At 40.4% G+C, this 27,083-nt stretch overlaps 1 protein-coding gene across 1 annotated transcript; it reads left to right on the forward strand.

Annotated features, from left to right (window-relative positions):
• Positions 1-572: 572 nt before the first annotated feature.
• atp10a (ATPase phospholipid transporting 10A) lies at positions 573-26,675 on the forward strand. Its single transcript, XM_087784429.1, has 21 exons — positions 573-1,206; positions 4,034-4,238; positions 5,177-5,262; positions 6,866-6,972; positions 7,049-7,180; positions 7,331-7,461; positions 8,886-9,138; positions 9,208-9,425; positions 9,505-9,699; positions 11,651-12,191; positions 14,689-14,792; positions 15,249-15,375; positions 16,012-16,196; positions 16,404-16,755; positions 18,346-18,422; positions 19,750-19,875; positions 20,760-20,960; positions 21,846-21,926; positions 21,990-22,094; positions 24,812-24,999; positions 25,086-26,675. The coding sequence occupies exons 1-21, from the start codon at positions 779-781 to the stop codon at positions 25,471-25,473; spliced, it is 4,230 nt and encodes a 1,409-aa protein (XP_087640555.1). The 5' UTR covers positions 573-778; the 3' UTR covers positions 25,474-26,675.
• Positions 26,676-27,083: the final 408 nt, after the last annotated feature.

Consider the following 27,083-nt stretch of genomic DNA (forward strand, 5'->3'; position numbering starts at 1 on the left):
GATAAATGGTTGTTATTTGACAACTAAATTGAGGTTTGTTTGTGTATAGAAACTTCTTTGTATTAATAAAGATAATTAAGTTTTATACTTTTCTTTAATAATTGCATTTCATATTTTATCTGATCCCTCTCTTATCTAAGGTTATAGCTGAAAACGGGGATTATTTAAAAACAAACTATTCAATTGTACACAATTTTACTACCAGAAAGAAAACATACTTTTAATTTAAAAAAAAGGTTTTAATTTATTTTCCGAGTTAAAAACATGAGAAATAAAAATACTTGTGAAGAGTAGTTGAGTACTCGTTACTTTCCTCCCCACTGGTACCGCGTGGCACTTGGACAGAGACAGCAGGATGGGTGGGGGCGGGGCCACCGCCTCACATTTCCGAGGAAGCGCGCTCACGAGCTTCCCGACTTTGCTGGCCGTCGCAGATCTACACATGTTGCGCGGCCGCGCGATTCGACGACGTTGCCCATCCACATGATTTGTGGATCCGCTCTCTAGCAGAGGGAGTCCCTCTCCAGCCTTCCTCCAATCTCAGCATCCTTCCCAGAAGCCAGAAGGGGAAAAAAAAAGAAAAAAGTTGCAGCCAAACAAGCAAAAGTTTTCTCCAGAGTGGAAAGAGGAGTCGACATGGATAAAAAGAAGCAAATGGCGTGACTGAAGCGACACAAAAATGAGGGCGCTCTGCTTCACACGCGAGGAGAACTTAGCGAGCGACTTTGACTTGTTTTGTCGCCGACACTCGTGAAAGTTCGGAGCAGGACGGGCTGCTATGGCGCGGGAGAGCCAAGAAGCCGAGATGACCCGAGCCTCCACAGTCAAGAGGAGGAAGAAGAAGAAGGAGAACAAAACCAGGGTCGTCCACGCCAACATTCTCCACGACCACCACCAGCACGCCAAGAGGGACGAGAACCCCAACCGCCACTACGCTAGCAACAAGATCAAGACCACCAAGTACACCCTGCTCTCCTTCCTGCCCAAGAATCTCTTCGAGCAGTTCCACAGATTCGCCAATGTTTACTTTGTCTTCATCGCCCTGTTGAATTTTGTCCCGGTGGTCAACGCGTTCCAGCCCGAGCTGGCCCTGGCCCCCGTGGTCTTCATCCTGTCCGTCACCGCCATCAAAGACCTGTGGGAGGACTACAGGAGGCACAGGTCCGACCAGGAGATAAACCACATGGACTGCCTGGTCTACAGCAGGTAAGCCTGGCCTCAGCTGTCTCCAGATGTTTGGTTTTTTTCTCCTCATCATTTGTCCAGACATTGGGGTCAAGATAATTCCCCCACATACAGCTGTCAATCTGTCAGATAACAGTCAGAAGGTCAAGAGGTCATAGTGAATTAAATGAGCCACATCTGATGTTTCTGCTCAGGTTCACTCATACCTGTGGACCTGGTGAGCTCCTGACACTTTTCTCTCCTCCTTTTCACTTCCCTTTTGGCTGCTTTCTCGCCCCGGCCCGGATGAAAAGCCGCCCTGTCGTGTCCATGTACAGAGCATACTTCATGGCAGTCAAAAGGCTCAGTGTTTTTTCGCAGCTCCATGGTTTTTGAAGTACTGACCCGGGTTCTTCTGTCAAAGTTAATTGAATTGGCTTCTGCTTCGTTGCCAATGTGCAAGGCATCTGTGTTGGTCGTCCCGGGCAACAGTAAAACTGGATCCCGTCCAGCAGAGCTTGTTTGTTTTATCAAGGATAAACTGACATTGTCGGGGAGTGACATTGACATTTAGAATGACAAAATAACACGATTCCATTATCATGTAAACCCAATTTAATGAACAATAATGGAAAGATCAAGCTTGGGTTGAGCTCAAATTTGAAGTCTGCTGAAATCTATTTCTGCTGTTTATTCAAAGTAAAATCTATTGTAATTCATTTGCACTCATTATTAAAAATTCAAATTTCACTAGTTTTCTACTCCACCTCATGTCGACTGAGGGTTGAGATTATTTGTAAAGTAATCTGTTCCTTTTTAGAGTTGTAGGCAAAAATGTAAGTAAGTAAGTAATAGTTATTTGTAAAGCGCCTTTCTAGACCAGGGTCACAAAGCACTTTAACAATTAAAGATGGCCATAAAAAGAATAGACAGAATATCAGGCTCGCAATGTCCCCACATTAATGTTAAAAAGGAATTCTCACTTGTTACTGGCCTATGGGTTTAAAATAACCTGTACACACAGACTTTCAAGTGAATACATGAAGACTGGAATTTGGGAAACGGCAGGGAATTCATATTCAACATAGTGTTTATTTACTGTGAAAAGAGAGTTCATGGCTTATGTATCTACAACCTGCTGTAGTAGTGATGTCCACAAAACTATAAGTGTTCGCCTCTGCACTATTTTTTTTGCTGTTTTGAAAGACATGCTTGATTGTTTTTCCAGTCCCACGTCACGCTGAATTGCTTTCATTCATTCATGGCCAAAAATACTATCCACGTGTTTGAATTGTACATGAAAATGATGTCCTGGTTAATGTTTTGATTTGGTTGACTGAAATTTTTTTTGACTTTATGGACTTCAATATTCCATCCTTCTTTTTTGATGAATCATTTAGTTAAGAATGTATGTAGAAACGGGTAAATCAAAGCTTATTTATCTTTCTTTTGCAGAGTAGGTAAATATTGATAAGATTTGCACAGGCTTTACCACCTCCTCCCAAAATAGTTTTTTATAGGAGTATCTTCAAATTGCTCTGAAAAAAGACTTTTAATGACTTATTAGAACAGTACTTTATCTTCTGTTTACATGGAAGGCTCTGTTGGATTATTCTAAAGCGTGAGAGGACAGAAAAGCTCGATAACATACTGATTTTGCTGAAAGGCTATCTTTGAAATATGATTTGTAAAGAAAGATTTAAATAAACATGTAAGGTAAAACATTCTTCTGAGCTATTCGGATATAAAACATTGCAAAAAGTGTGACACTTTAGTTTACATTTATTCAGCTGATATAATCTTACATTCAAATATTTTCCTTGATCTATCGTTCACGATATTTTGCCATTTGTATTAAAACATATTTATTAAAAACAAATCCTGAGGCAATATACAGTATTTTTTTCAGTCTTGTGTGGGTTGTTTGAGGACTTTAACATGTGTCCTGTGAGAGGTATTCATGGCCCAAGAGTCTTGTTTGTTTGACCCCAAAACACCTCCTTCTCAAAACCCGTAAGAAGGTCCATTGCTATAATTAGATTCTACAGGTTCTGCTCTTTTAGGCAACTTATGTCAAACCCATCTTTCATGACTTGCTCACATGTTTCAGATGTTGAAGTCTTCTTCTCCAAGATGCAGTAAGTCCCTCATCATGATGATGTTTTGAACTTTATTCATTTCTCCCCATGTGAAATCTGGACTAACAAGAGGTTACACATCGGAGTCCATTATGACGTAATGATGGTCTTCACTCCTCCTCCAGCCAGCTGTCATCACGCCCTGCTTTATTTATACAATGATTCCCTTGGAGGTGGAGACTTATGGGATTTATGACACGCGGTAACAAACATTGATGCTTGACCAATCACGGCAGAGTGGGTGCGGTTATGGTAAACAATAATTAATCTCCAGAAAAACAAATTGTTATCAGTGGGTAGAGCTTAAGCACATTTTCTAATCTAAGTATCTCAATTAAAATATAGTTTTGTACAAACGGACACATACTGATGATAAGATAGAGTCCAACATCTATTTAAGACACACTTACATCAACACATTAGTTGTCAAAGTGTCAGGGGTTTAGGAGGTACATCTTCTCAAGCTTTTCATATTTTTGTACATTGACCTGTCTTAAAACGTTTATATGTGGGTTTGGATTTGGTGGAAATAAATATAGTTATTGGTCACTGCTACATGTGTCTGATGTCAAGCATGTGCAAAGTGAATGACCAAGATGTATTATACAAATCGGACTATTTTTTATTTCTCTATTCCATGAACTCGTAGAACCTTTTTATTATATTTTTTAGCACTGAAACAGTAGTTGTGCAGTTCCATCTTAATGATAAACCTCTCATTGTCACTCCAGATCTGAGAGACGCTATCTGGAGAAGTACTGGAAGGAGGTGCGAGTGGGAGACTTCATCAAACTACGGTGTAATGAGATCCTCCCAGCTGACGTCCTGCTGTTGAGCTCCAGCGACCCGGACAACCTGTGCCACATCGAGACAGCCACCCTGGATGGAGAGACCAACCTCAAGCAGAGGCAGGTTATCCGCAGCTTCTTCTACTTGGTGAGATATTTTTTCTTTACTTCTCATTAACAGATCATGGCGGTTTTAAGGCACTTGGTGAGTGGCCTGTGGGACTCAAGCTCTTTCGCCAGAGGAATGATCCAAACATGCAGAAGATTTTTGTTGTGGATAAGTGTCAATAAGTAAATTGTGTTTTATATGAACAAATGTTATGCCTTTACAGCCTTAAATTGTTCATCATGGGCAGATTGTTCACACAACTTACTATGTTAAAACCTGATAAGTTACAACAGAATAAAATAGTGTCAGATGCAAACACTGTGTTCCACAACTCTCTGTTGAACCTTGTGTCTTATTCATAGTGATTTTCTTTATTCCAAGTCCATATTTTTTCCCAGGCTCCCCATAACCTTTTTTTTCTTGTTGATTTGAACTTGTTGTGATTAAAAAAAAAAAAAGGGTTGTTTATGGAGACATTTCGGTCAACGCTGACCAGGCTGTCGTCTTCCTCAAAGGGGAAATCAATCGCTTGGAGCTGACCTATATAATTACAGACGGGGGAAAACTGTGGCTCACCGAGACCCAAGAGTGTTGTGGCAACTGGTGGAGCTGAAGAAAGTAGTTTTGATTGCATGAATACAATATATTTATATATATATATATATATATATATATATATATTTATACAGTATATGACTCATATATATATATATATATATATATATATATAGTGTTTACAATCTTTTTGATTAACTGTTATTTACTTCCTTCTCTCTTTTTCAAAATTTTTATATGTAGAATTGTACATGCATTTATTCATTTTTGTCTAAGTGAGTAAACTTATTTTACTTTCTGGTGCTATTAAGATTTAGAGTCAAACTTCTTTTTGTTCCAATAAGTGTTTGTGTTGCCTCGTTTTTTACCATTTCTCTGACATCCTTGTGCGATTACCAAGCTTTTCGTGTGTTTGTTTGCAGGATTGTGATTTTGACCCGTTAAAGTACATCAGCGTCATTGAATGTGAGAAGCCAAATAATGACCTCAACCGATTCCGAGGATACATGTGAGTATTTCTCCCCCTCCTGGTGTGTCCTGTTTAATGATTATACTTGTCAAATTTACAGAATCTTTTAGAGTTAAGATGTGTTTGCTAGTGTTGTTTAGGAAACAAGCTTAAGAGTGGCCACTAGGTGACTGTTTCCCATCAACCTTTGTCAAACAATGACCCACACTTGAACATGTTGAGTAAATATGTGAAGTAAAACAACAATAAAATTCAAGTTGAAACTGTTCTGCAGGCCAACACTCGCTTGATAATTACATTGTCTTTGCTGGGAGGAGACCAGATGCTGCAAGTCTTTGGTTGCCGGGCTACAGTTGAGCTCGAGCTCTTCCTCACAGGTGGAGCAGTCAGTGTGGTGGGGTGTGTATTGACGGGGGGACGGGGGCAGGGGGGTTTACTGTATTTGTTTGATAATGGCCGACAGCATCGACTCTAATTTAGTTGCATCCTGGGAGATAAAACCATCTGCCTCTTCAGGGCATTATCAATTTCTTGAACAGCGTGAGCAGCACCAGGACACACTGTGTGGGGACTGGAGCGGCTCATGACACTGGTGTTCATCTATAATGGTGGTGACGTGTCGACTCGCAACACACTCTCACACCTAAGGATGAGCTCTCCTGATTGTAAACATGTTGACAGTAGCTTTGAATAACTCCACCAACGCAAAACCTATTACAAGAACCTTTCAGGAGATTCATGGAGATTTGCTCTTGAAACTTGGAAATGTATAAATTGTTTACCGTGCGTACAAAAAGAGATCTTATCTGCCACATTAATGCTGGATCTGGTCTTCACACTGTGATCTGGCTGTGAGGTTGTGATGAAAGGATGAGCGCTGAAGCTTGATTGATATGAAGCTGTGAGCCCTTCAGAAAATATGGTGGAGTCAGTGACTCTCTCACGTAAACACAGAAGTGTAAGAGAGGTTTTGGTTGGTTGTTGTTGGATACATTTTTATAATTGTTTTCAGTCCAAATGATAGTTTTTTTCATCTTATTACTGGTTTATTCTAGGACTTTTTTGAGGTGCTATTTTCATGTTTATGTACATGGCGTGGACATTCTGTACTGTTTTGTATGTTTTAGACTGAGGGAGGAGGAAGCCATTCTAGCTTGAAGAGAACGTACAAACTTTTAAGTTTCAGTTTATTTAAAAGGACAATGTGCAGTTCCATTAAAAAGATGGCTGCACCGGATTTATCACAATGCTACTTTCCATCTGTAGGCAGTTTACATAATACATCACATATAAATAAAGCAGAAACACAATAATATAAAAAAAAACACGGTACAATCTAATAATGTCATCTGACGGCCAAATACCCTTCTGGTACTAGTAGTGCGAGCAGGACTGGTGGTCTAAAAGCCAGTCTTTGACAGCCCGTGAGAAGCGATTAAAAATCTGCTTTGTTCCTTAAACCAGTTAACAGTTTGTTTACCAGTTGGAACATTACTCTGACCTTTTGAGACTGTGTTGCTCTGGTTACATTTATCTCACAGACTTTTTCTTTTTCCTTATTATAATTATTTGATCTTAAAGTGAGTGTCAATATAACTAAACTTACAGTATTTGGTTGACTCTTCATGTCTGTTCATGACAGAATACATCAAAGCGGAAGAAGAGATGCCCTGAATAAGGAGAACCTGCTGCTTCGCGGCTGCACGGTTCGTAACACGGAGGAGGCCGTGGGAATCGTCATATATGCAGGTTGGCCTCCAATGCATGAATATTGTGATCCAGATCTTGTTCTCAAGGCCCTGCTGCTCATCATGAGTCTCCTCAGGTCACGAGACCAAAGCTATGCTGAACAACAACGGTCCGCGCTACAAGCGCAGCAAACTGGAGCGACAGATGAATGTGGACGTGTTCTGGTGTGTCATCATCCTGCTGGTCATGTGCCTGTTTGCTGCTGTTGGTCAGTTTTCACTGTTAAAACAGTATTTTTATTCTTTTCTCCTTCACTTCTACTGTCTGAGCTGATGAATCTCCTCCTAAGGTCTGAGACCACTGTGATCTATATCTCATCCTGGTGGGTTTTTCTTGACCTTGTGATGTCATCATGCAGGTCACGGGCTGTGGATGTTTCAGTATGGAGATAAGCGACCAGTGTTTGACGTTCTTGGTCCAGAAGGGACAGACTTATCACCCATCATGTCTGCCATTTATCTCTTTCTCACATGTATCATCGTCTTTCAGGTAAGGACGACACAAAGAAGGTGGTGTAGAAAAATGGACTCTGTCACCTTTGCTTAGAGATCTGTGTGTATTTACTTGTATAAACACTTTGATCAATTCACTTTTAATTATTAAATTCTATTAGGGTGTTTGACCTTAAGATTCTAATCTTGTTCCAAATGAGCAGTTTTTGTGTTTTGTAACAGCTGTACAACAAGTACATCTTTTGCTTTTACTATGTGTATATATATATATATTTATACAGTTTACATTTTCGAAAGACGATGACCTCTGCACAAGACTTGAAATTACTATAGTGTAAATAAACACAAAGTTGTATTTGCATTTGTATTTGTATTTGCAAGCTATGGACATATATAATCATGTATCACAACATCATGACTAGCTTGTCTATCATTATGATTAATAATACATTTTTAGACCATATCAAGATATTCCTAAAGTCGCACACAGCCCAGCAACAAATAACTAAATGAAGTTGAGGTAAATGTCAAATAATGAATGGGATATACATAGGATATACATACCATTCTCAAGTGTTTTTTTAATAAGAAAAAAGAGAAACTAAAAAAAAGGATAAGAGTTTATAATCTCTAATTCTCTACTCTACGCTCTAGAAATGCCTCCATTTTCCAATTTAAATTCATTGTTTATTTTATATTAATTCAAAATGCCATCCTCATAATGTTGTGTTTGCTCTAATCTTGTCCAACTTCATTAGGTAAAAAGTTATATTGCTTTTTTGTTGAATGTAAAGACGTCAGTGACAGAGTCATGCTGACCTGTGTCAGATTAAGCAGGCAGATTTAAGGCCCTAATGTGGAAATGGAGTCTTAAACTGAAAAGTAAAACTTGTGAGTTAATTTCTAAAAAGTACGTTCAAGTTATATCATTCACTATTGCTGTGGCTGAAAGGATTTCAGTTAATTAAAATGCAATCCATTTAATTTGATTATCTTCCAATTTATTCACATGGAATTATTAGTTTGGTTTTTAATTAAATGCTTTTGATTTCATTATTGTAGTGTACATCATCATTGTCCCGTGTTATTCTCTCATCTTCTCTCTTCATCCTCTGTAGTATTTAGTATTTCCCTTTTATTCAGTTTTTTTAAAGCCAAGTTCTTTATTATTACGAGGATCAACATTTTATTTAGAGCTGTGGTGCTTTCAAATCATCATTGCTTTAACTCACTTCCATTATAAACCCCTCAAATAAAAACTTACCCACTGGATATCCACTTTGTAATCTGGTGCTGCACACACATGTGTGTCTTCTTCAATCTTTGACTTTTTTCTCAAAATGCTTTCTCTCTAAACCCATCCAATTGTAGCTGTTTATAGTATAAAAATAACACTTTAACACTTGCTTAGAATGTCTCTTTCATCATGCTGAATACTGTGTCCTCTCTGTCCTTCCCCAGATGCTGATCCCCATCTCCCTTTTTGTGTCGATCGAAATAGTAAAGATCTGCCAAGTGTACTTCATCCATCAGGACATGGATCTTTACGACGAAGAGACAGACTCTCACCTGCAGTGTCGAGCTCTTAATATCACTGAGGATCTGGGACAGATGCAATACATCTTCTCTGACAAGACGGGCACGCTGACGGAGAACAAGATGGTGTTTCGTCGCTGCACCGTGGCAGGTGTTGAGTACTCGCACGATGCCAACGGTGAGATAAACGGGCAGCACAAACATTGTTTACAATTTTCTCGCGCTAATGCTTGCCTGTGTCATTCAGCGAAGAGAATCGCCATGTACCAAGAGATGGACTCTGAGGAAGAGGAATGCACGTCTCATGGCGGCACGCTGCCGAGGCGTGATAGTGTCACCAGCCACCACAGCGCCCGAGTGGTGCTGCGCTCCCACAGCACCAAGTCTCATCGCAGGACGGGCAGCCGTGCAGAGGCCAAGCGAGCCAGCATCCTGTCCAAGCACACGGCCTTTAGCAGCCCCATGGTCAGTGCACCTCCTGGTTTTTCATCTTTGTCCCTCTTGACTGTTGGCTCGCAGCTGATAAACTCTCCTCGCCCTGCAGGAGAAAGATATCACACCTGACCCTCAGCTCCTAGACAAAGTCAATGAATGCAGCAGTCAGATGGACTTCATGCGCTTCCACAGCCAGCCCATGTCTCAGCTGCCTTCTGACCTCTCTGACATCATTGATTTCTTCATCGCTCTAACGGTCTGCAATACCGTGGTGGTGTCCTCCCCAGACCAGCCCCGACAGAAGGTAAAATCACAACAGCTTTTCAACTTTAAAGTAGTTCAATTCATGTCATACACAAAATAATTGAAAAAAAAACAACCGATCCATTTTCTGAACACTAGTTAAAGAATAGATTTTTCTATACTAAGCCAAGTAGCTGGTTTGACTGTTGTGTTGGGGCTCAATCAAAGATAATAATTCTAATAATTATATGTTTATCGACTATTAAAGATATAACACATTATGTTGGAACATGTTGTATTATATTGAGACATTGAATACATACATTTACAATACAAAAAAAACGTAATTGTAGTTGCATGTTATCCTTTGTTGCCTTTTTAGGGATTTGAATATTGATAGCTAGTTAATAGTTTATATATATATATATATATATATATATATATATATATCAAATGCATCATTTGAATTTATCCTTTCTCGCACAGCTTTTGCCGTTTTCTCTTCCTCTCTTTGAAGTTCTTTCTCGGTGCATTCAAGCTCCTGTATCCGTCTATTGTTCTGGTTTGGGTTTGGGTGCGGCTGACCTGCTCAGAGGTGATATCCTCTCCTGCCCCAACAGCTAAGATGTTGAACTTACAAGTGGTACTTGCCCCTTGGCCTTATTTACCTGAGACGTGCAGTGAGATTTTCTGATAAAAAAAAAAAACATTTAAACATTTTTTTTAAACTGTTCCCGGTTTTTGATTCTGTTTGTCAGGTAACATTTTTTTGCAGTTTGTTTTGTTAGTCCCTTGACTCTTATCCTAAGTGTAATTTTTGTACAATGGTGTGTGTGTGTGTGTGTGATTTTTCTTTTTTTTGTGGGAATCGTGGCATACAGAGATCTCAAAGTGCGTCCCTCTCACTGCCATTGTCTTGTAGAAACAATTGACTGGTTTCTAAAGACCTTCGGGAGGTAGATAAATCAAATATCGTAACTCTTTTACAATTTCCTTTACCAGCACTAAAGGGTTTTTATGAGTTATGTGTTGGAATAAATTCTTGTTTACTTGACAGTTACGTTTGTTTCACATAGAACAAGAAATGTTGTGTGAGGGATACAAGAGATTTTGAAGCACGAATCTGAGGCATCTGTGATGGTGTGAAGGTAGACTCTTGTGGAACAAATGTTTATATCTGTGGTGTGGAGAAATGTCATGTCACAAGGTTTTAATGTGCACCAAAGCATGACTTTTCCAACATGTTATCATTTTCAAAGGCTCTCCTTCTCTTGTGAAAGGGTTACTAGGCTAGGCTTATTTAGTATTGTCATCATTTAATAAGGAATGACAACATGGAAACATAAGAATGCTTAACTTAAATAGCAACTAATGTGAAAACCTAACTCTCCCGACTCACTCGCATGTTTCAAATGTTGAAGTATTTCTCTCCAGGATTCAGTAAGTCTCTCAGTAAGACAATAAAGTTATCCCCCAACTTAAATCTTGGCGAACTAGAGGTTACGCAAGCGGAGTCCATTATGACATAATAATGGTCTTCACTCCTCCTCGAGGCCAGCCGTAATCGCACCCCATTTTGTTTATACAACGAGTCCCTTGGAGGTAGCTACTTCCGTTATTGATGACTTGTGGTGACAAACCTGGATGCTTGACCAATCACAGCCGAGTGGGTGTGGTTATGGTATACAAGATTTCATGTCTAGAAAAACAGTGTGTTCATTGGGCGGGGCTTAAATGCATTTTCTATTTTCTAATGTAAATACTAATTTAAAAAGAGTTTTGTGAAAACAGACACACACTGATGAGTACAACAGAGGTCCATCTATTTAAGAGAGACTCTGAATGTTTGGACTGTAGACACATTCATTGGTTTGTTTTTTCTCGAGCATATGCATTATAATTGTCTAATCACTCACCTTAGAATAAGTATTGTTACACGATAAATCTTCCCGTATGATGAATGATGAAAACCTACACAAGTGATCCTACATAACTCTTCTCTTGCGCTGCAGGTCAGGATGCGATTTGAGCTCAAGTCCCCGGTGAAAACAATCGAGGACTTTATTAAACGCTTCACACCGGGACGCCTGAATACAGGCTCCAACAGCAGCAGTTCCTCCAGCCTCATCACCAACCGCTCCTCCAACAAGGGCTGCTCGAGCGTGCTGTCGTCCCCGTCGGCAGATAGCACGCTCACCAAGCTGGACGAGGAACATCTAGCCTTCAGCCCCGTTCCTCCATGCTACGACGGCAAGGTCTGGAACCCAAAGGAGGGAGAGCTCCGATACGAGGCCGAGTCACCGGACGAGGCTGCGTTGGTCTACGCTGCGAGGGCCTACAAGTGCTCCCTGGTGGGTCGTCTCCCTGACCAGGTGACGGTTGAACTTCCACACTTGGGGAAGTTGAGCTTCGAGCTTCTGCACACTTTGTGTTTTGACTCTACGAGGAAACGAATGTCTGTGGTGGTGAGACATCCGATGACGGACCAGATCACTGTTTACACTAAAGGAGCAGACTCCGTTATAATGGACCTCATCAAACCTCCAAATACAGGTGGGAAAGCCTTTTTTTGATTGTTGTGGTTTTAAGAATTGTGGTGTTGAAAACTGCCTGCAGCACGGATGGGAAAGTTCCTGTAATCGCGAGCAGACTCGTGCTGAACAGAATACATTTAACCCCTTCAATATCCAGCTGTTTAAAGATGTCTATGAATACTTATTCGTGTTCTATGTATTAACTCTCTTTCATGCCTGTGCATGTTTTTAAAGACACTTCCTGTGTCACCACGCTCCCTCCGTACACCTCCCTTTTCCATTGCTGTGAAGTTTTTAGTTACAGGCTTATGTAACCAGTGTTTCTAGTGGAGTTGTGTGCTTGCTTTGACTGGTCCTGTTTCTGGACCTTGTTTTCTTTTCTGTCCCCCGGTCGAGTTAACTTCGTACTGTGTTCCTCCTCCTTCATTAAATGGAAAGGTGTTGAAGGTTTTTAGTATTCAAGGCACACAATGGGCTGCACAAGCACTTTCCTCTGTTCACAACCAGACACTTCCCAGGGATGCTTGGAAAGAAAACCATTAGCCTCCAGTCGTGTCGGTTGTTTGGAGCTGATAATAAATCTTCATTGTTGATTTTGAGCTCAGGAATTCAAGGTGGATATTCAAAGAATATAAAAAGAATGAATATAAGAAACATATTCTTCCTTCTAAGTGACTTGATACTTCAATAGATTATGTCATAAAAGGTCTCGGGACTTTGGTTAATAATTATTAATCAGATAAATCCACTTTTAAAATGTCAGCCAGATTAAAAGGAATTCAGCCTTTGTCTCATTTCCTAAGCTTTGGAACGATCTTCCTCTCCCTCTGAGTTTGATGGATCTACTGACTCCTTCAAGAAACATCTTAAGACCTTTTTATTTGTGCAGGATTTTCCGTGATTTTCTGGAACTCCTGTGTTTGTCTTGTGTGTCTTGACCTTTTAAAGTATATATTTTAACTGTGTATTGTTAAAGCGCTTTGTGACCCTGGTCTAGAAAGGCGCTTTACAAATAACCATTAGTCTCAATTCTCGTCGCGATAGATGGTGGATATTGTTTGTCAGACTGTGCGTTTGGTCTCGTTAGTCCTAATAGTCGTGGGGTGTGTCCGAGCACTTTAGTGCCTCAACGCCTGCCAGTGTCGGTGACGAATGACCGTCGGCCTCGTAACCTGGGCCGGATAATAATGGCTGCATTGAGGCGACCACAGAGGAACCGATGGAAGGTAGTCAGGGTGACGTAGTCCTGAAGTCGGTTTTGTGGCAGTGTTCACTCTCAAATAAACACAAAGTATGAGTGCACATTTTTCCACAGAACTCTATATATAAACAGCCATCATCTGGTGTTTTCACTTGTGCTGTTTGAGCTATATTTAGCTGTCAATTGAATAGACTAAACTAGATGTAATTATCCACTTTTAATAATTGTATTAATAATTGTTAAATCATAAATCATATATATACTGGACTAAACCTTTATGTCCTATTGTCAAACATAGTTTCCCCCTTTTTATAAAAGTAAAACTCATCCCCATTAAAAAAAAAAAAACCTTTGGTTTTTGAAATATTTCTATCAATTGCCCTTCGTTGTTGCTTAGTCCATTTTTCTGGACCGACATACCTTCAACTTGTCCTCCCATACTTGCATTTCCAGTTTGCAACTTTTGGGGTTAAATTCAGAACTTCAGTTCACACAATACAAGTGAAAGAAAATAGACAATAGAAAATAGACACTAAATGTTTTATAGCTAAGTAAATGGGTAAAGTTGAGGAATACAAAACCATGAAATATTAATTTGTTGATAACATAGAAGATTGGATCGAGGGATGATTTAACCCATCAAACACCCTTTCTGTTAGACTTCTGAGCTTCAGTTTTTACTTTTCTACTGCTCCTTTAATTTGAGTGTTCATGTGAAGTTGAAGTTTGTGGAAAGGGATTGTTGACTGTTTTTCAAGTGTATGAGCTCATGCAATAACAGGTGAAACTAGATCTGACGGTTATTTTGGTGTTTATGGTTTTCTATCAAATTTGACGATTGAAGATGTGTTGCAACAAACTATAGAGGAAGAATAACATTCCCAACCATAAACAATGCTTTACCATCAAACAAATTCAACTTCTCACTTTGATGTCGTTTGAGAAGCAGCTAAAGGTTTTGTGTTGACAAGAGTTTGTCGGTGCAGAAATGATTTTGGCATGGAATGGGATCAGTGCTGTCCAATCTGTTGTGTTATTAAGGAGATTACAAGTCTTGGCCATCTTAGTTTTGGCTCTTGCACCATCATCTGATGTTGCCAACATGTTTGCATCCCGTCCAAAAAGATGTCCGAGATTCCCAGATGACAAAGACTTGTTAAACTCTCAACAACATGATGTATTAAAAATATATTTTTGTTTCATATAGTGAGTGCCAAAGTCATTCCAAAACCTAGTATCTAGGTGCATTTTCTTTAACGTATAATTTAGATGTAACTTGAATGAGTTTATTCATTTAGATTTGATTTTTTTAAAGGAAACTCCAAAGGAAAACGCCAAAGAAAGATCATCTATAGGACCCAGAATTACCTGAACCTCTATGCTGCTGATGGTCTTCGCACACTATGCATTGCCAAAAAGGTAACAAGGATCCAAAGGAGGTGGAGGGGGGTAAATAAACATTGCCAGGGGACTATTTTGAGCAGTTTTGACTTTTCCTTTTTTGGTTCTTTGCTTGTATACCAAACACATTAATATGCCTTACAGTTAAAGAGGCCCATTTTTATCATGTTGAAGGCTATTTTCTTACAAATCCACTAAATTTACCACAGAAGAAAATTACAGAACTGTGGACCCTTGTGTGGATTTGGCAGCTTGCATTCCAAGCCAACAGATGATCAGATGTATCGTCTTTTTTATGACTCATCTACGATCTGTGCTGCTTTCCCAGGCTGCTAATTTATTCCCACAGGTTCCTTATGTGAAAACCCATCAGCACTGTACACGATTAAACACCCTCTCAAGGTCTTAGCCCTCCCAGGAACCTTTGCTGCTCCTCTGTTTATTTTTTTTTATGTTTGTTTCAACTATCTTCAGGTTCTCAGCAAGGAGGAGTACTCCTGCTGGCTGCAGCGCCACCTGGAGGCAGAGAGCGCCATCCAAGGAAGAGATGAGTTACTGTACGAGTCAGCGCTGCGTTTAGAAACAAACCTCCATCTTTTAGGTAATTCGTCCCTCCTCAACTGCTAGTGTTCAAAGATTTCAATAGTTACACACACATTTGTGCATCCGCCTGTTCCACATTCCAGCCCTTTCTGAAAAATCTGAAGCACAAACCTGTTATCAAGATTTCATTTTTAGATTTCATAACTTCAAAAATAGTGTTTATTTTTGTTTCAGTAGGAAAGAGTTATTATACTCAATTTACTCTGACCCTAAAATGAGTTGTATGTTGATGAAGGATCATATAAGAATAATTGTTTAATGAATTTAATATACTTAAATACTTGTACTTTATTGAAAAAATTCGAAAGTTAATATTTATCTAAAAACTATATTAAAAAAGAAAAGGGAAAACACACACGTTTATGCCACTGACCTCTATTCACGCAGCCTTTCCTCACACATCTTAATAATTGATAAGAGAGTAATATCGGAAATATTTCAAAAGCACAAAACCCACCTAGTTATGTATATAAAGTCGTTACTCAATCATTATTCTTGAACCAAAAGCACAGAATGACTACCGGTAATTGATTATGTTCACTCCTAAAACGCAGAATTGCATTTTTTTTTTTTTTTTTAATTAAGTCGATTAAACTTAAATGATCCAAATCTTAAGTTTCGACTTCACACGCAGGTGCAACTGGAATCGAGGACCGGCTCCAGGACGGTGTGCCAGAAACCATCGCCTCCCTGCGGAAGGCCGGCCTGCAGATATGGGTGCTGACGGGCGACAAACAAGAAACAGCCGTCAATATTGCGTACGCTTGCAAGCTCCTGGACCCCGAGGAGGAGATCCTGACGTTAAATGCCGATTCCCAAGTGAGTGTTGTGGTGTTAACCGCAGTTTTAACTCGGGGATCATATAACAGTAATTTTCAATATAAATTCTCACCTGTTTGTAATAAAAGCTAAGACCCAACAATGAGCTCAGACCGTCATGTAAATTTACACTCTTCTACTTCATCTGCGGTCCAGATGTGAACTCGGACTCAGGTGTTGTCCTGACACTGCTTTGTCTCTCATCAGGAGGCGTGTGCACTGCTGCTGGAGGAGAGTTTACATTACATCCAGGCCAAATTCCTCTGCAACTCCACCGACCAAGCTGCCAAAGTCTTTCACACTGACTCTGTACCCTTTGAGATCTATCAAACTTCCACTCACTCATCCTCCCACACCACCCCCTTCCTGGTGCACCGGCTGGGCCTGGTGATCGACGGGCGGACGCTGGCCTACGCCCTAGATAAGAGCTTGGAAGATAAGTTCCTGGCCGTGGCGAGGAGCTGCCGGTCCGTGCTGTGCTGCCGCTCCACGCCGCTGCAGAAGAGCATGGTGGTCAAGCTGGTGCGGAACAAACTCAAGGTCATGACCCTGGCTATAGGTGAGCTGGTCCACACTGCCCTGTGTTTGTTCTAAAGGAGTTTGTGGAAGAACTTTATAAAAACAACAATACAAGCATAAGCTTATATCGAGTGTTTAAATAGATTCAGTGAGTAACTCAGAATATTGAAGGTTCTTCCTAATTACACTTCGTCCAGTCACCTTCGGACTCCTGACGTTGTCAATGTGACCTTTGTTCTGCTCCCTCGGTGCTATTTATTGTGTCCCGCCGAGGACAGAAGGAGAGTGTTTTTAGCTCTTGGATGTCATTGCCATGTGCACGGCTGTGAGCAGTAATCGCTGTAGCTCATCACATGTACACAGATTTTCAAGTGTGCAGACAACAGATGATGTTTGCTCTGCGACAAACAGTCATCTTCCTATTATACAATGCTGGTCTGTGTTTTATGAGATTACTGTAGAAAATCAATCATTTAAGGTTTAAATGAACCATTCAGTGATTAGAACAGAAACAAAGAAAATCATTATATTCCTCTGTTTAGGAAAAAAACAAGTGTGTATCTTTAAATAAGAATACCAAGAATATCCGTTTGAAAATGGTGCTTAATACCTTGTAGATGTTTATATTTGGTCATCATTAGAGTTTTAAATGGAGTACCTAAAGTTTTTCCGATGACGGAATACTTGATATTTTCTACTGTGTTTGAGGATAAATCCCACACATAGTCAGGTGGTACCATTTGAACTTGGACCCAACTTCATTGTGGTTTGAAAATGTGTTCTTATTCTTCCTTTTTATTAGCTTTATATTATATACTGTATACTGTTAACTCATGTACGCTACAGTACCCTTGAGGAAATTTCAAATGCTTTCACAAAGTTGCCCAAAATGAAAGTCATGGTTAGACGTCAGTTATATAGCAATTTTATATTATAGGAGATGGTGTGCATTAGTGATATATAAATTTGCCTTCAAGTGAACCCTAGTGTCAATAGTCATCTTCCACAAATGCAATTACTACACATGGGACCATTAATATACAACATTTTACTCTCGCAAATGCTTATTAATTATCTTGTTTTCTATTCTCCTCATAATGATTTTTCCCTAATCCCTCCACTTTTTTAAAAAATCCATTAGAATCAAATATTTAACAACAAGCTAACTGAAATGTAATATTAAATGTTGGCAGCTTTTATGAATTATAATCATTTTATAGATATACCAACGCCAAGCCTGCTCTAGTGTCTGTAACTGGCCAGTTCCAAGTTTCCATCAAATACCTCCCATAGCAATGCCAGAGCTAACTGTTTACTGTAGTGACAGGAAAGAAGTTCTTCCCACTCAGCCACCTGTGGAGAAACTGAAGAGTAAGCCATCATAGCTGATTGTTGAAACCCTCGGAGAGAGCAGGGGGATCACTCTGACACCAGGGAAGATACCTGAGCACGCACATATCTGTGGCCACAGTTTCAGACATTCTTGTTACTCTTTCCAAATTCTTAAGAAGCAAATCCCTTAATCTTTGTGCTATGGAATCAATCTTATGAATCTTGATTTGCTTCCAGCAAAGGGAGGCTTTCCCATTTAAAATGTGAATCCTTTCCTCCTCATCTCTCTTGACCTCAGGTGATGGGGCCAACGATGTCAGTATGATCCAGGTGGCAGACGTGGGAGTGGGCATCTCTGGACAGGAGGGAATGCAGGTGAGACTCACTTCTGTTTAGACGAAACACTGCTGTGATGTTTGTCATGATATAGCATTTACATTTTATTTTATTTTTTCACTCTGACTTCCTAAGTGCCTTTTAAATAAGGTTAAAGGTTCTGGTATTTTCCCAAAAGTTTTTTTTTTCAATTGTTGACTACCTATTCTTTACCCTTTTAGTTCAATCTAGGTTTATTAGCGTGTCATCAACAATCAATGAAGCTCCATCAAATATCTCCTGTGAATCCACAGTTGAATCTACGTTTCATCTTTGATGCTCATAGTTTCCAACAAAGACGCTTTCAGCTGCATAAGCATCTCTCAAGCTTGATAAGACTGTGTTCTTCATCCCAGAAAAGTGACCAAGTAGTCCAGTGGGGCCGACATTTGATTATCCTTGCATCGTATCCACAAGGTTACAGTAGCATCTGTGCATCTTCACGGGAGTTTCTTTAATGATAGTGAAGAGCGGAGAACTGGGTGCAGCGTTGAACTCATTTTATACTTTGATTAATGATGTGATAACTTGTGAATTTCCCCTCACAGTTTCGGCCGGGGGAATCATCTTAAAAATCATTATGGGGTATTTTCTGAGTCCTTCTCGCTGGACTTGACCCGGGCTCGCGGTCAATAGCAGTCAATAAATCTCCCCGGACGACGGCGGGAGCCTCCCATCCCCCGACTTCACACAACAAGTACCTGTTCTAGAAAAGGGGGGAATAGCCGTGATGGAGATTCCCAATTAGCTTCCAGGAGTGTTTCAGGCTTGCTGCCGCGACGCAGCGCATCTGTTAAGGCCTTGCGTCCTGTCCTTAAACAGGCTGCCAGATGAATCATTGTTAATCAAATTTGTTGGTAATGGGACAGTGGTCACTCCTCAGAGCTCCCTCGTGTGCTCGGGGGGGCCAAGACTCTGCCAGATGATTAACAGGCTTTTCTTCCAGGTAGTCGTTTAGAAACACTTATTGGAAGCACAGCCCTTTACCCAGCAGCCACGCAAACAATCAATGAGAACGCTGCCATCTCAGGTGGAAAAGCTCTTCTATGTTGGTCACCAGCACAGGTTGTCAGCGTGGGAGGATTCTGTTTTAAGTGGTGATAAATGATGCTGCTGTTTCAAGGAATCCCAGAAGGTGGAGATTCCATTTATGGGTTATTGCCTCGGAAAGATTATACCCACTAAAGATTCATTAAGAGGGAGGCGGGTGACGCTGGTCCACTCGCGCTCTAATGGCTGCCCGTGTCGGTGTGTGTGGACCGTGTGGAAGAGGAGGAGGAGGAGAAGGAAGGAGATTAAAATGTTGGATCCATGTGGTGTTTTACAGGCAGTGATGGCGAGCGACTTTGCCCTCCCACGCTTTCGCTATCTCCAGAAGCTCCTTCTGGTGCATGGACACTGGTGCTACTCCAGACTTGCCAACATGATCCTCTATTTCTTCTACAAGAATGCTGTAAGTTGTTCTCCACACTGAAGCGAGACACACCATGTTGTTGTCGCTGAATTCCAGTCCAACACACATGACTCCTTTAAGAAACATCTGAAGACGTTTTTATTTGTTCAGGCTTTTCCTTGATTTTCTGGAACTCCTGTTGTGTTATCAGTTTTATCTTGCCCTTTAAAGTATATACTTTATTGAATATTGTTTTGATTGTTTTAGCGCTTTGTGACCCTGGTCTGGAAAAGTGCTATATAAATAAAAATTACTTACTTACTTACATCTCGATGTTTAAAGAAAGTCACTGTCAATTTAATTCAGTCGATGCTATAAATGAACTATTTTCATTCCTCGCAAAGACTTAATAATCAGCTGTAGTTATTAATTATTGCATTAAGACGCTCTATAAAAGAGTTAAAAAAAAGGTGAAGCCAATACAGAAAAAAAGTTGCAGTTCATCAACTGTCCACATGAGGCTGGAAGCCATGGATACACCTTTAAAAAACAGACGTTTACAGTATTAAAAACATATTTATTGTAATTCAAAAACAACTTTTGTCTTACGCACCTGTTTCACCTTCAGCACACACATGTTTACAATAATTCCATTTATATGTTTTCTTGAACTTGCGTAATAACAGGCGTGGTGGATTTGACAAGTCCATGTAAGCCAGGCCTGAATTCTCAAGATTCTAGAGAAAGTTTGATTCTCCACAAACTTGTTTGTTTGACTCGGCTTGGGCTGACCCAAATCTTTGTCGTCTAAAAATGTCTAATTAATGTTCTTGCTCCATTCCAAGTTTTAATTAGGCCCATCATCTGAACTCTGGTTGTCCGTCCATCATCATCATCATCTTCACCTTCACTCCCACCCGCTGAGTTGTTTTCCTTCCTCACAGATGTTTGTGGCTCTGATCTTCTGGTATCAGTTCTACTGCGGCTTCTCAGGTTCAGCCATGATTGATCAGTGGTATCTCATCTTCTTCAACCTGATGTTCTCCGCCTTCCCACAACTCATCACTGGCACTCTGGACAAAGACGTCTCAGCAGAGACGCTTCAGCAACTACCTCAGCTCTACGTGAACGGACAGAACTCTGAGGTGACTTCAGCGCTACATGTTGACGATTAGAACATTTATTTACATTTTCTAATCTGATTAGTGAAACAATTTTCTGACATTTTTCATTTCACGGAATTTGATTCCATCCCAAACAATGGAACGATAACTAATTTCTTCATTATGCAACGTGTGATTTATTCTGGACTCTTCATGGTGGTTATCAGTAGTTGTGTTCAGTAATACTTCAGTGTAGCTGCTCTCCAGCATTATGACCGTCAGCTTTTGTGTTTCTGATCTCCAGTGGTCAGTTGTAAGTTGAAAGATGATTGTGTTCAGTTGCCGCATAATGCTGTATGGATAGAAATCATACCCAGGGGGCCACATGCGTCTTTTTGGCCTTCACTAGTTCAGAGTAAAACTTTCAAACTGTTCATATAGAAATGTTTCTGACATTCAACAAACCACTTTATTTTGAGTGTATCCGATATTTATTATATAATTGGTGTATAAAAGCGCCTTTATTTTTTTAATACAGTTTTATTGAAAGTGTCATCATATCTCAAGACTAAAAAACTGGTCCCAGCCAATCGCAATGAGCAAGCATTTGGGGACAGTGGCGAGGAAAAAACTTTCATAAACCAGCAGAAACCTTGAGCAGAGCCAGACTACTTTCTGCTGCGATCGGATGGGGGGAGAAGGAGAGTAAATACGGGGGAGATTAGGGAGAAAATGTAGAGCAGAAGAGGCCAATCGAGAGAATCATGGTTCCAGTGGCACTATCAGTGCAGTAGGTTCACGTTACACTTAATGAAGGCTCTACAAATCTTTTTTTGATGAAACCTGCCAGAAAGTTTCTCCACGTCAAATGCCAAAGAAGACCTCTATTTGATGGTCATGAAGTTAACACATGATTTGCTTCTTCAGGAATACAAGCCATACATGTTCTGGATGAACATGATTGATGCCTTCTACCAGAGTCTGGTCTGCTTCTTCATCCCTTACTTTGTAAGTTCCCCCTCCGCTATGAAACTTGTTGCTTTCTTCTCACGGCTCCGCCCTTATACGCAGACCTACGCCGACTCTGACGTGGACCTGTTCACCTGGGGAACCCCAATCACTACCATCACTTTGCTGACCATCCTGTTTCAGCTGGGTATGGAAACCAAAACCTGGGTAAGTGATTTGATCGTCAGAATAACAAAGTTGCAATATTGTTGATAGTATCGCTGCTCCTTTTTAGTTTTTGTTATCGTTTTATGGCAGAGAGAGAAAAAAAAGATGGTTTAAATGTAATACTTTCTTTAGACTCTCACCTCAAGCCCCACCTGCACAACAGCTGAGTAAGACTGAGAGAGTGAAGGGTGGGAAAAATGGTTGTTGAATTAAATGGACATAAAATCACCAAAACATTTTGATAAATCAGTTACAATTACTTAATTTTTTGGTGTGTTTATGAGCATTAATTTCAGGTATTTCCAGACTATTAGCCAACATTTTTTCACAGGCTTTGAAGTCTGCAATTTACACACCGATGCAGCTAATCTTTGGATTTTACAGGAAGCACAAGTAGCACAAGACAGAAGGGATCATGAGCAGGGAAAAATGATAGTTTTATTTTGCTTTGTTAATTTGCAAACCATGCACAAATCCACACAGATAAATGCATACGAGTCAGATTAAAGGTGATCAATCTGATCAATTGGAGACGGCAGCGTAAAAAACAAAAGTCAATGCAAAAATACAACAAAAGATATTTGAAGGAGAAAAATTTATCTTATCTAGTAGGAAGGCTGTTGTTTTTATCCAGATGTTTTACTGCTGTGTTACAAGCACTGTTTGGAAAACTGTATTTATTTTAATACAATGTTATTAATGTTGCTGTGAACTATCTGTATGTTGATATCTCATGTTCAACCTTACAACATCTTTGCACATACTTTGTTTATAAGCCAAATTATTTTATCGTTTTTAATTCAGTTGTTGCAGCTTATATTCAGGGTACATTCTATAGACATTGATTTAATGTTGAGTTTGACTCTCAGCGGTTTGGTTGATGAGCAACTTACACGATAACTCAGAATCATTGTTAAATGCTCACAATTACAAATGGAAGTCATCACAATCCCAGCTTAATACTGCCATTAATTTCTCTGAATTGCCGTGTCACGATAACATCATTAGGCCATGTTGTGTCGACGCGGTGGTTGAGATCCCAAAAACAAAGCTAATTACACTTGAACCTGAAGCCACTGTCGCATGTAGAAGCATCAATCTGACCGCGGGTCTGCCTCACACTCCATTACACCAGCGCATACCTTGAGTCCTGAACGCTCATCTCCGACACCTCTCTGAATAATCCTCGGCTGAAATGCAGTCTCGTCCTGAACCATTTTTAATTTATGACCCACATTAAATCACAGTCTTTTCCATTATGCTGCGGGTAGTAAATTTAGCCTGACAACTTTCCTACATGAGAAATGTCCTTCCCCACAACTGCGATGATGGAAGTATTTGCATCGGCGGGCTGAAGGTTCCAGAACAGAATCTCTGCAGGAATACATGTGAGCGTGGTTGGTGATCTGCTGTGAAAGTCAATTAGAGGTGGAAACAAACGGTGTTTGTTTCTCCTTCCCTGTACAGTAGATTAATGATCCGGCCGTGTGTTAGTGTTTGTCAGCAGGGAAGACACAACACCTTGAATGATATTGACTCTGTCAGCGCAGGCAAACACCGGAGCCATTGGCTTTTAGAACGTAGTGTCACTGGTCACAAACAAGGAAGTTATGTTGCTACTTTTCTTTTAAGTGTTCATGGCGTCCCTAAAATATGAAATCATTTTTATTTGAGGCCCATAGTCTCAATTATGAACTGTATTATTTAACCAGGTTGTTTTATAAATAAATAACATTAATTCAACTGTACATATTGAACCTAACTGAATTAGATAAGTCTTGATATGTCACTGCTTACTTCTGGTCATCAAATGTGGCCTGCTTTAAAAAAAAAAGTTTGGACACCCCTAATTCAGGATTTTTCACAGTCAAAATTCATGTTGCTAACTTTTTCTTACTTTTTGTTAAATCATATTTTTGTTCTTTTGTACCCTGAAGTGGAAATTGATTTGTCTCTCTGATTAACAATCACGATACAGGGGGCAACAATACAATATACTACTATACTGTAGGATATATTTGTAGTATTGTGGAGTACTTGACTCTGGCGTTGCAGAATTTACAGACCACATGACTCTTTAAGAAGTAGTTACTACTTTTATTTGTTTTGAAACCAAAATATGTCCAAACATCACTTTTTAAAGCTGCTGGAGATGATGTATCCTCTCATCCTCAGTCATTGCAGGATTTAATTGTTTCTTTTGGACTTAACAGCGGCCAGAGGTTTAATAAGGATGAACAAACGCCATGCATATTTGCATGTTAATGGTGAATAATGATTCCAAGTATATTATCTTTCCGCACACTTAAGTGAAATATGAACCATGAAAGTAAAGTGTGTCATATTTGCTCCTAGAACAAGGTTTGTTCAAGTCTGTTATTCCTTCAAGAAAACACTTTTTTCTTTATTCTATATCTTTCTTGTTTATTTGCCACAGTCATGACTTTAAAAGAAAAACTTGTCCGCATGAATGTCTATGTTATATTGAAAATAGATGAATTAATTACAGTTCAATCTCTTATTTAGTTCAATCTCTTGACGGCACTAGTTTTATCTTTATTCCACCTGAAAATTTCACTTTTGTCATAATTCACAATAGATTTATTTAGAAACTCTATGTACTGCCAAAGCAGTTTGTTCATTTATTTTGAGTATAAATAAATAAAAATGTGTGTTGGTGCTTCTGAGATAGTGATGTTCTGTGTCCTCTGCTGCAGACGTGGCTCCACTGGCTGTCCATGAGCTTCAGCGTGGCTCTGTTCTTCACCGTGGCTCTGTGCTACAACGCCTCGTGTCCCACCTGCTACTCGCCCTCCAACCCGTACTGGACCATGCAGCGCCTGATGACGGACCCCGTCTTCTACCTGCTCTGCCTCGTCACACCTGTGGCAGCCATGGTGCCGCGGTACGCTCCGTCTTCCTAACAACCCTTACATACTTGCTTACTTTCTTATCTGGTGATTGACACGAGGTCTGGTTGTGCATCTGCAGATACTTCATCAGGGCGTGTCAGGGCACGCTGTGTCCGAGCCCCGGCCAGGTCGGGAGGCAGTTGGATAAACTCCCCCCCGACACCCGCAGGAACATCCTCCACAGACCTCCCCCTGCCTCCCCCCTCCACAAGCGCAACATCAGAAACCAAAGCGAGGCGAGTCCGGTGGGAGCCGCCGACTCTGACAAGAACTACACTCTACTTTCCAGCGAGAGCGACACTCTGCCGTACACCAAAGACCTCACACAGGAGCCCCCCCGCCCCGCGGACTCCCTCCAAAAGACTTCCACGCCTCGACTCCCCCACGCGGACGGGGTTCAGCTGCCCCCCGAGAGAGCGTCACAGTGTGTCAAATACTCCAAACACTCTGAGGACAGCGCCCTCTGATGGCCGACTCCGTGACTACATGACTCATTTGCACAAGATTGTTTTTTTGAAGATTTTAAAGTATTTACAAAGGAGAGTCTTTTATAAAAAGTTTTAAAGAGGTACTTTATGTTCCCGGTGAATGTTTTTTAAGGATCTTTGAGAAGCCGGATAAATAAGCTGGTACTGATTATGTCACGGCTTTTAAAGCTGGCACCGAAGACTTCTTCAGGTCCGTTTAATCGATGGCCCGACAAGTCGCTGTCTTGTTCTTCTGCAGCGACATGTTGTGTTTTTAGCAGCAGGACTGAAGCAGCTTTCACGTCCAACAAGCCTCGATCTTGTTGGTCTGATCATCTCAGCTCTGAGCTCCAGTGCTAACAGGCTCCAGTGTGAGCTGTGCGCTCCATCTGTAGGTTGAAATCACACTCTGGGACTTCCTGCTGTCTCCTCGGGTCGCCTAGCAACCCAGAAAGTGCCTGCAAAGACTCCAGGAAGTCGCCCGGTCTGGGCCGAGGAAATACTCCAGCACATTCCCTCAAGTCACTTCCGTTGCTCCTGGGAAAACCGTTTCCTGTTTGTTTGTTTTTTAATGCTACGATAAGCTAACAGTCTCAAGATTCCTACAGTTTTTCTAAGGTTGTGTGACCAACTAGTGCCAGCTGTAAACCAAAAACAAAGGTGGTGGAGGAAAAGCACTTTCAGGTGTAGCTTCTGTTCACTATTAGGTGAACGTTGTTCTGAAGATTGTAGAGTTGGAGTGACGTTTTAGTTGTTCTGCAGCACCTCGACTGTCGTCCACCAAAGATCACATTCCCGACATCAGCCCGAGCTTCACACTGGATAATAAGGACATGTTCGTTCCGAAGCGGTTCCAAGATATTTTTCTGCGGCGTTCATCTCTTCTGGTCTGTCCAGGTGACTTTAATCGGTTCTGTCTGTTCTCGACATTTCTGCTCTGTGTGCCAGATTGAAGCTTCCAAGGGTCCAACCCGACATTCCAACATTTTACGGACCTTTTGGCGAATCTCACACTCGATCTGTTGTTTGTGTTTTTAAAGATAGTTTTATATCTTTGCTCCTGGGAGATACAGGCTGTCACTTCCAGTCAAGGTGCATCAACTGATCGCCTCCAGGCCAGCTTTAAAACATTCCATGTTCTTGGATTTTTTTTTTAATTTTTCTTTTTTATTTAATGTTTTTGTGGAGAAATTAAATTGAAAAAATGATTGTTTGTCACGGCCTCTCTTCTTCAACAGTCATATGATGGTAATATATATTTAAATGTATACGTTATCATGCATTTGATACTCAAAGATTGATTAATAATAAGGTATTCCTAAAGTCAGCGAACAGCTGTCTTCAGCTCCATCACTACAACTCCACCCAAGTTTCTCTGTGTCCTGTGTTTTGTAGAAATGGCTGAAATATTATTCTAGCCTAACTATAAATTCATGATCTCACTGGCTACATTGCTTAATGTCTCCAGATGACCCAGTGGATCTTTTAATATATAGATGTATTGTCCTTTTCTTTTTTTTTAAGCGATGTAATTTAAACTGACTTCTGCAGGATGGCCATCATTGTAAATCATTTTTCACCTTTGAGTTCTCTCTGGGTCATGAGATAAC

The sequence above is a fragment of the Callionymus lyra genome, chromosome 2 (assembly GCF_982586985.1).
Source record: "Callionymus lyra chromosome 2, fCalLyr1.hap1.1, whole genome shotgun sequence".
NCBI classification, from domain to species: domain Eukaryota; kingdom Metazoa; phylum Chordata; class Actinopteri; order Syngnathiformes; family Callionymidae; genus Callionymus; species Callionymus lyra.